We start from the raw sequence: 9,310 nt of genomic DNA, 5'->3' as shown, positions 1-9,310 counted from the left end.
ATGGTCAAATTTACAGTAGAATTCATGGTTTCACTGATAAAACTGAATTTAAAACCCAGTGAATATGCTCAAATTTACAGTAAAATTCATGGTTTCACTGGAATGTTTGTGAATTTAAAACACTGATTATGCTCAAATTTTCCAAACAGAGAAATTAAATACCAGTGAAAATTAATACTTTCACAGTAACTGCTTAGTTTAAGCCTCGGTGACCTCAATATTGGGTTCCTACACAATGTACAAGTGTAAAAAATATTTACATGAAATTTGACCTCTACTGCAGCACAGCAACTATGCCACTTTAAATTTAGGATTGGCACAACAATGGTAACAACTGAATAAAAAAAACAATTATAATTAAACTGTGTGAAAATATTTACAGATACCTTCTGTGCAATATACATATGTGAAAATATGTTGAAGTGATCACAAGCCAACAAACATGTAAGTTCACAGACAACAATAAACATCTCAATATCACTGGCAGATGTCCTAGGTTTTGGCAAATGCTTATCAACATAGTGTGACTGGGCATAAAATGGCATAGTACATGTATATTTTAAAACGTCAAGGATCAACAAAGTCATTTTCAAATTACATATGGAGAAAATAGATTGAGGGATTCAAAATTCAATGGGAAACAAAAACAAAATAATCCAGAGTGCATATATATACACAGCATACACAATAGAGATTATTTCTCAATCCTTCAAATAAATGTACAGATTGAGAGATATATGTAAATTGCAATGGATATATGTATTACCAAAGACACTAAAGAAGTGTCTTTGGTACGGTATTACTAAGGCCAAATATTATATTTCAATAACCCTATCCCACCTAAAATTTATTGCCATTTTAAGTTTATACAGTGTTCTCTGATTTCTCAATAACAGACTGGCTTCACCCTCTTCTGATTCTCAGTGAATTCTATGCGGCTTTCACACACTGAGGAAATCAGTAGACGAGACACCAAAGGCTAATTTTATCTATGCTGCGCTAACTTTGTATACGAACACAGAAATTTGCTGGAATTGCCTATAAGCATTCAGGATCTGAATTGAATGTGAATTCACTTTCATTTCCTGCATGTGGAATGTGATACAAGTTTTAATGATGAATTTACAGTTGTCCAAAACACAAAAAAAAAACATTTGGGTGTCTTCAAATCGAGATAAATTTTTGAGAATATCTAATTTCTACTTAAATATAAGATAATTTATTAGTATGCCACCGTAATGTATACATTGGTCAGAAGAATGTCTTCCCATTTAAAAAAAAATCTCTATTTTGGTGTTGCTGAGTATATCATATATCACATCACACTGCAAGATAGTCAAGCCGTATGGCATACAAGCGAGGACTATATAAGAATACGTCGGGGTGGGGGGAATACATGTATGAATCTAAATGCAAATTGGGGGATTAATGCATGCAGTGAACAGCCAGAGTAAATACAGGTAGTAAAGATAACTACTAGTATTAAAGAACCATACTATACAATGTGGACCAAACACCTTCGCAGTAGCGAAGTAACGTAATAATGCATGTTTACGTATGTCGTGCACGTGAAAATGCACGGTTCACAGAACGTGCGCGCAAGGTTGGCCGCCAAGAGTTCGTAAAAACAAACGACGAAAACGCTCGTAATATAAATCTGGCAACAACTTCACACTCATGAATGTACGTAAATCAGGACTTACCTTGGATCAACCGATGCCACAACTTGCACACCAAGGAACCCTGTTTCAGCTGGTCATACGGCGACAAGTAAGAAAGAATACGCTCAACGATTTCCTCTGGTAAAAGGTTAATTTGCAGGTCGTATACAGGCCGTGCAAGAGTCGCCATGGCTGAAGTTGAAAGGAGGTATTACAGGGGAAAATGACTAGCTATAGACGACATGACAGAAAAATCATCAATGAAAATAGCAGCTGAACTGTTTAACATCAAATGGAGCCTCGTTCGCTTACTTGTTTCAATAACAATGAATACTCTTATCAAACATAAATATAAGTACTTCAAATTTGCTAATTGTAATATTTTTATAAAACTTGTATTATATATGAATAATCAATTACAATATTTCGATAACAATTGTAGGATGTTTGGCCATGATTAGATAATAGTTGAAAGAGGCCAAAATTTCAAGATGGCGACCTACTGAATGTTTGGTGTCTCCGTAGTCGCTAAAAGTCTTTCGTGCGTAGACAGTCTAGTGTATGTTACTTTGAAATATCCCAAGAACTTTGCAAATTTGTGGTGGACGAGATTACATTCTCATGTCACACGTGTCTCAAGGTATTGTTGTATGGTTAATGTTCTGTGATAAACGTTGTTCTAGTCTCGTCAGTTGTCGCTGCAGCTTGCAAGTCACCAACGTCAAGTGTGAACCTCACTGTCGTGCCACTGGATTAATCCGCAGGTGCGTACGTAATATGCCGTGTGAGTAGTAATCGAACTACCGTCAATGAAGTGTATGTAAAACATAGATCTGAAGAAAAGAATACTCCAGAGTCGTTGCCCTACTACACCAGACAGGTGTTAACAATTTTTACCGCAAGAGGGCGCTTTGTTTACTATGAAATTGTTCATGAAAAATTGCCTGAATATCTTTTCCTGCAATCGGAATGTAGGTCAATATAGTCAGATATTTTTTCATTAGTTTTAATCAGATCGAGGCATATTTTAAAGTTATAGCTTTGAAATGTTGTGTCCTCAGAATACCACATTGCAAGCATTTTTCATATATATGAATCTTGTGTCAACAAGGATGGCTACTTAGAAGAAGTTCCTCAAGGCCTATCTCACCCCTAACCCAAACTCTATAACATTACAACTCCAGCCCCAATATAATTGTTTATGCCCATCCAGATAATTTTACGTTTCCTGAAGAGGAGCACAATTAAGTGGCGCCCAGTTCAAAACTCGTACTCGTGATTTCATTAGAAAAGCGCATTTTATTTAGTTTTAGTTTTAACACCTGATTATGATTGATCTAATTTTTCCACAAATATTTCAATCACTACGATGCCACATTTCATTCAGACATTCTACATTGTTTCTTCTTCTTAGTGGTATATATGGCGAAAATTCTTGAAATGAACTCTGCCGCCATGCATGATGCTTTGGTCCATGATGAAGACATGGGTCATCTGGTCCATGATGACTGGCACAAGACACCAGAAGGGAAAATCTATTTCTCTTCTGTTTTAAGAAACAACAGGCGAAAAACCTTTGGTAGGTTTCTATTCTCGTCCCTTCTTCTGACGATTGATGGTTTAAGCATACAAGGAAAGTTCAAGAATTCAATGTACTGTGTTTGTGCTACATATTTGAAACACATCTTTTTTTTGAAGGAATTTTTAGAATACACTTACACAGTATAAATATACTAACTTTTCATTAGTTCAATTTTGTAAGCATGTGTGCTTGTAATCGAGTTAACCTTTTCACCACCAGTTCCCTCATCACAAATTCATACAAATTCTGCCCTTTCCTTCAGAAGACTGGGATAGAAATGGCCACATTTTTTTGAGTAAAAACTGAAAACCAACACAAATTTTGTCTGTTGGCCCAAAAACTAGGGTTCATTAAATATTAAAGATCATAAAAAAAAATGGGCAAGAAAGTCTGGTTACTCACTGTTTTGATGTTTCAAGATAATTTGCTACACTATATATTTACAAATATGTCATAATGAAAGTACATGTACTTAATTTCACATACTTGTACCTTGGCTTCAAGTGTATTTATCTTATATGTGTACCTCGTATTCCCTGGTCTTTTCCGCATGGGAAGTGCGCCCTAACATCAGGGCAATAATTTCCTGTATTACACCACAGTCCCTCAACACCAGTGTTGAGGGACTGTGATTACACCAGGCCCAGCGTGTCTAACTTTCATCTTTCAAAACAAAACATGTCATTCTAATTTACGTTGTGTGTTTGAGGTCATGCCATGGTAAAATAGTAATTACACCAATAAGGTATATGATAAAACCTTTATGGACTGGATATGCAAGTCTGGGCGCTTCTGTCGTACGATCTCAGGCCGTATCCAGTCTATAAAGAATATAAGCAATCAGTCTAAATAGTGTTATCCCCAGCAATATGTATAGTGGCTAATTTGCCTATGAACATGGTGTTAATTAATCATTTTGTCATGCTAAAAAGTCTAATATCCAATTAAATTGAAACCTTGTGAATAATTAAGCTTTTATTAGTGGGACATACTTGTAGTTCAGGTCAGTCACACTGGTGTACAGTACCAGCTGATTACCCAGTACCGGTAATCTCGATTTCAGACACCTTAAACATTGAGGGCGCCTTTTCAGACAACAATTTTTCATACATGCATAGTGTTGGTACACTAAATCTGTGGATGCAATCTGATAAACATGTCTGAACTTTCTACAAACAATTTGAACTTTGGTCGTAGGTAAAGAAATTAAGTTTTTTGACGAAGAACAAGAAATCATTGAAATCTTACAAACAAATCAAAAATGAAAAGAAAATGCAACAGATTTTGAGATTGGATTAAACATAATATAAATAATTAATATTATGATCGCTTGTTGTATTTATTTTTTAGGACTTCTTGAAAGGCCAAGTTTGTCTCCTCAGCACACCCCAGACACACTGACATACAAAGTATTTCTCTGCGGTAAAGCTGGAGTTGGTAAAACAGCAACAGTTTCAAAACTAATGGGAGTAAATGTACCTCCTGTGCATTGTGAAACTCCAGGTAAGTTTACAAGAATCATTCAAGAGTACAGCAAAACCTGTGACTACATCTAATTGTATATAAAGACCACCTGCCTATTGTGACCACCTTTAGGCATTCCCAAGGTATAACATCTTGTGACCATTCTTTCCGAAAATATAAATGCATTTTCTGTGATTGAGACGTTTCTAAATCAACAACTGAACTGAATAATTTTCCAAGTTTTATTTGATTTAGATGGATTTGTATTTGGTTTAGACAAGATCATAGTCTCTGAATATTTTACTGTATTAGTGGTGTCTATGTATTTTTGTTAATCAGAAATATTTACAGAGAAGAATATTTAAGTTATTTATATATAGTTTATGGTTTTGTCTACAATAAAAAGGGGATAAAAAAAATTTTCAGTTTAAAAAGGTCAGCAGAAAAGGGACTTGAAATGGTGTTCAGTTTAGAGAGGTTTGATGTTAGTGGAGAAGAGACTGGAAAATGGTGTTCAGTTTAGACAGGTTTGATGTTAGTGGAGAAGGGACTGGAAAATGTTCAGTTTAGACAGGTTTGATGTTAGTGGAGAAGGGACTGGAAAATGTTCAGTTTAGACAGGTTTGATGTTAGTGGAGAATGGACTGAAAATGGTGTTCAGTTTAGTGAGGTTTGATGTTAGTGGAGAAGGGACTGGAAATGGTATTCAGTTTAGAGAGGTTTGATGTTAGTGGAGAAGGGACTTGAAATGGTGTTCAGTTTAGACAGGTTTGATGTTAGTGGAGAAGGGACTGAAGATGGTGTTCAGTTTAGTGAGGTTTGATGTTAGTGGAGAAAGGACTGAAAATGGTGTTCAGTTTAGTGAGGTTTGATGTTAGTGGAGAAGGGACTGGAAATGGTGTTAAGTTTAGAGAGGTTTTATGTTAGTGGAGAAGGGATTGGAAAATGTTCAGTTGAGAGAGGTTTGATGTTAGTGGAGGAGGGACTGGAAAATGGTGTTCAGTTTATAGTGAGGTTTGATATTAGTGGAGAAGGGACTGAAAATGGTGTTCAGTTTAGAGAGGTTTGATATTACATTATTAGTGGAGAAGGGACTGAAAATGGTGTTCAGTTTAGAGAGGTTTGATATTAGTGGAGAAGGGACTGAAAATGGTGTTCAGTTTAGACAGGTTTGATGTTAGTGGAGAAGGGACTGAAAATGGTGTTCAGTTTAGAAAGATTTGATGTTAGTGGAGAATGGTCTGGAAAATGGTGTTCAGTTTAGAGAGGTAAATGGAGAATTAACTGGAGCAGACACCCCAGTGTTTGCCAAATTAATTGTGAAGTCCACTGAATTATTAATCAAATCATTTGAAATTCATTTCCAGGTATTCTTACATCAGTATTATACTGGCCAGCAAAAATTGCAGATAGAATTCATATGTTTAGATTTCATTTCTGGGATGCCGGGGAACAAGCACTCAAGAAGTTTGACCACATACTTCCCGTAAGTCTTGACACGTGTATAGAATCATATTAACAACTTTATTAATTTCATGAGACAAATTTTCAAAAATAAAAAGTTGCAACCTGAGGTTTTTAAATTTTTTTTAGAATTATTTTCGTTTATAACTTATGATTACAATTACTAATTATTCAGACAGAGGCGATATATTATATAACAGACTGGGTCTTATCATTAAACTTTAATTATTAAGTGCATATTTATCATATTTCTTCTATTAAAATCATATATCTAATAGAAGTGCATATAAACCAAAAAGTGCATTTATTGTATATTGAATCATTCAAATATATGCTTTTAATAGAGCATGTATGCCATTGTTCTTGCCAAGACTAAGTGAAATCAATATTTGTATGCAGACCTTAAACTTCACTATTACCGGTACAAGAGCACCCCATTTTATGGCCAATATATGTTTTAAAAATGCCATAGAATCATAAAAATTGTGAAGGGGGAGATCAAGGCGTTCAAGGTGTGCCTTGCCATGCCATGAACATGCAATTAGTAAACTACAACAACATCAAATTCAATGTCAACAAGTTTACAAAATGAATGGTATAACAGCTATATCACATTCAGTGTATGAATGAATGAATACAATGGAACATTGACATAAATGACCGCCACGGTCTCATCTCACCTCCCTCTCCCCTCAAAAAGTGTTCTATTCCCTACTGTCAGCAATCAAGTTACCCTGACTTATGTAACCATGGTATTTGGAACGGTGGACTTGATGACGGGGGAGAAAGGACAACTATTTGAAGGACAAAAACTTTCTTATGACCCTCTCACTCCCAAGATGATCTCAGCAACCATTTTTGTCCAAGGTCAGCTTCCATGCATGGTTGAGAAAGATGCACTCACATATGATCAAAGTATTTTCATCACACAAATAATAGAAGTGTACACTTTACCCATATATATTTTTAGTGGTTTGCCTACTTTAATAATCAACTTACTTCTAGAAAACATACCATTTTCATTAATTTCTTCTTTTATTTTAGGCTTGCATGGAAAAGGTAGATGCTGTATTATTCTTATTTTCCTTCACAGACCATCCAAGCTTTGACGATCTAGCCAATCAAATGTCTCGTATTTCCAGCACAGATGATGGCGCCCTCAAAGTAGTCGTTGGAACAAAATATCCTTTTAATTGTCACCATATACTATTGGGTAATTTGTTTTTACAACAAATGCATTTTAGCCAATTTGTAGAACAATCTGGACATTATATTGGTGGTAAAGGAAACATGACTTTTAAAATCAGGAATCTGTTCATAATGCAATCTGATAAGCCCTCGACTCGACACAGTCCAAGTGCCGATAGATCAAGTTCGATCTGTCTGTTGCAGTATCTCAGAAATTTCATGGAGAAATTTATGGATATACCAAAGATTTGTTTCTGTTCAGATACAGAATGGCCGACTGGCAGCCATATTTTACACCAAAAAAGCCTGAAAACCTCGCAGCATAGCATACTAAGGCACATTTAGTATTTTTCCGATTGTTTTCAAAATTGGCCAACTATTTTTATATATATTTTATATACCGGTAAATTACTCAGATTTTGCTAAGAAGCAGATGCAAGTTGATTTTTGTTGAAATTCTACGCAATATGGCTGACCAGCTGCCATTTTATTTTCTAAACAAATCAGGAGACTTGTACCTATTTTGAGGGTGGCAACCGACCCTCAAAATGAATGTAGATTTTGTTGCTAGGCTACACTAAATACACACAGACTTCATAAATTGCATATTGTTTGGTTGTCAAAAATGTCTCTGTATTGAGTGATTATCTCCCAATCTGGTGAATTCTTCTAATTTCCAAAAAAACGTGTCTTGCTGTTTGTGTGTAGCTGCCACTCTGTGCTGTAGATGCATAGATAGAATAACATTTATTTCCTTAATTCCAACCTCACATATGACCAATATGCCCACAGCGAAATCACCTCAAGGGAGTTGCAAGATTTTGAACACCAGCATAAAGTACCAATTTTAAAAGTCAAAAACATCAACAAGGCACGACTTAATGATTCCGAGAAATCCCCTGATGGCAGAGTTGAGCTTGATGATGTTGCACCGTTCCTGAACTGTCTCGCCGAGCGATTGTGGTATCGTGACCAGATAGCTGTCGGACTTGTTTAATATGTAGATATTTCCATTAACGATAAAAATCATAAAGTAAATTATATAATCTTGCCAAATGATTTTACTGTAACAAAGTTATTTTTGTATTGCTTCAATCTTATGCGCAATTGAATATCCTATGATGATTTGTTTATATATCGCCCTCAATCATCAGTATTAAACTTCTTTTGTTTTTTTTTCCCTCGATGTTGTAAAATAATTATGTACTCAAAATTGTTGGAAATTTATTTATGTGGGGGGAAAAAATTTAATGCTATAAAAAATGGTAAATATTTTTGTACAAATAAAGTTTTTATAGAAACGTTTTAATTATTGTCTTTTGTGGATTTCATGATCTGTTTTTCTAATCTGGAAAGTACATAGTCAGTCAGCTGGCTCAAAAGTGATAATAAAATAAGCTTTATTTAGTTTCATGCCATATTCAAGATGGCGGCCCCCATATACATTTGTAGTAAGTATCCCATTTATTTTATTACCACTTGTGCGCCAGCTGACTGTACCTCGTGGGAATGTTTTCTGCATTACCATGGAATGTACAAGATTGAATAATCTCAACACTGGCTAGGTCTGACAAGGCAATGTTTAGGGCTAATAATAGATAGAAAACTCCATGAATTTCCTTCATCGCTTTCAATGCAGATTTATCACATACTATTAATGCAGTCTCATTTTATTAACCATCTCTAATTTCATTGTTAATTTTAAATAGTACGACTTAGTAGAAGGTGGATAAATCAACCAGCCAAGGTTTGTTCATTCGGATATCACTTTGGACGATTCTGTGTAAACTGCATTCTGCACATGAACATTCATCAGTATGTCCACAGCCAATCAGAATCCATGCCAATTCTGAATGGATGCACACCCCATGCAGACACTGATTGAGATACAATCTGGGATTGTATGCTGTATTACCAATGTCTAAAATACAACCTTTTGATTAAATCACTA

The 9,310-nt window shown here is 35.3% G+C and overlaps 1 protein-coding gene across 3 annotated transcripts; it reads left to right on the top strand.

Moving 5' to 3' along the window:
* The first annotated feature begins 2,163 nt into the window (after positions 1 to 2,163).
* Positions 2,164 to 8,668, top strand: LOC100377087 (ciliogenesis and planar polarity effector 2-like). Of its 3 annotated transcripts, none has more exons than XM_085508281.1 (6): positions 2,164 to 2,425; positions 3,076 to 3,240; positions 4,594 to 4,746; positions 6,075 to 6,193; positions 7,216 to 7,356; positions 8,135 to 8,668. In XM_085508281.1, the coding sequence occupies exons 2-6, from the start codon at positions 3,084 to 3,086 to the stop codon at positions 8,354 to 8,356; spliced, it is 792 nt and encodes a 263-aa protein (XP_085364407.1). In that variant the 5' UTR covers positions 2,164 to 2,425; positions 3,076 to 3,083; the 3' UTR covers positions 8,357 to 8,668. The 3 variants fall into 3 exon arrangements, with proteins under 3 accessions (XP_085364407.1, XP_085364406.1, XP_085364409.1); XM_085508280.1 differs by having other exon boundaries at positions 2,171 to 2,301; XM_085508283.1 differs by lacking the exon at positions 2,164 to 2,425 and adding an exon at positions 2,461 to 2,632.
* Positions 8,669 to 9,310: the final 642 nt, after the last annotated feature.

The sequence above is a fragment of the Saccoglossus kowalevskii genome, chromosome 15 (genome assembly GCF_978046115.1).
Source record: "Saccoglossus kowalevskii chromosome 15, keSacKowa6.1, whole genome shotgun sequence".
NCBI classification, from domain to species: Eukaryota; Metazoa; Hemichordata; class Enteropneusta; family Harrimaniidae; genus Saccoglossus; species Saccoglossus kowalevskii.
This window is presented reverse-complemented; position numbering and strand designations above follow the sequence as displayed.

Excerpts from the sequence above, each read along its gene's own strand:
- LOC100377087 (XM_085508280.1), top strand. Across the intron at positions 3,241-4,593 it reads CAACAGGCGAAAAACCTTTG|GACTTCTTGAAAGGCCAAGT; the intron begins GTAGGTTTCTAT and ends TTTATTTTTTAG. Across the intron at positions 6,194-7,215 it reads AGTTTGACCACATACTTCCC|GCTTGCATGGAAAAGGTAGA; the intron begins GTAAGTCTTGAC and ends CTTTTATTTTAG.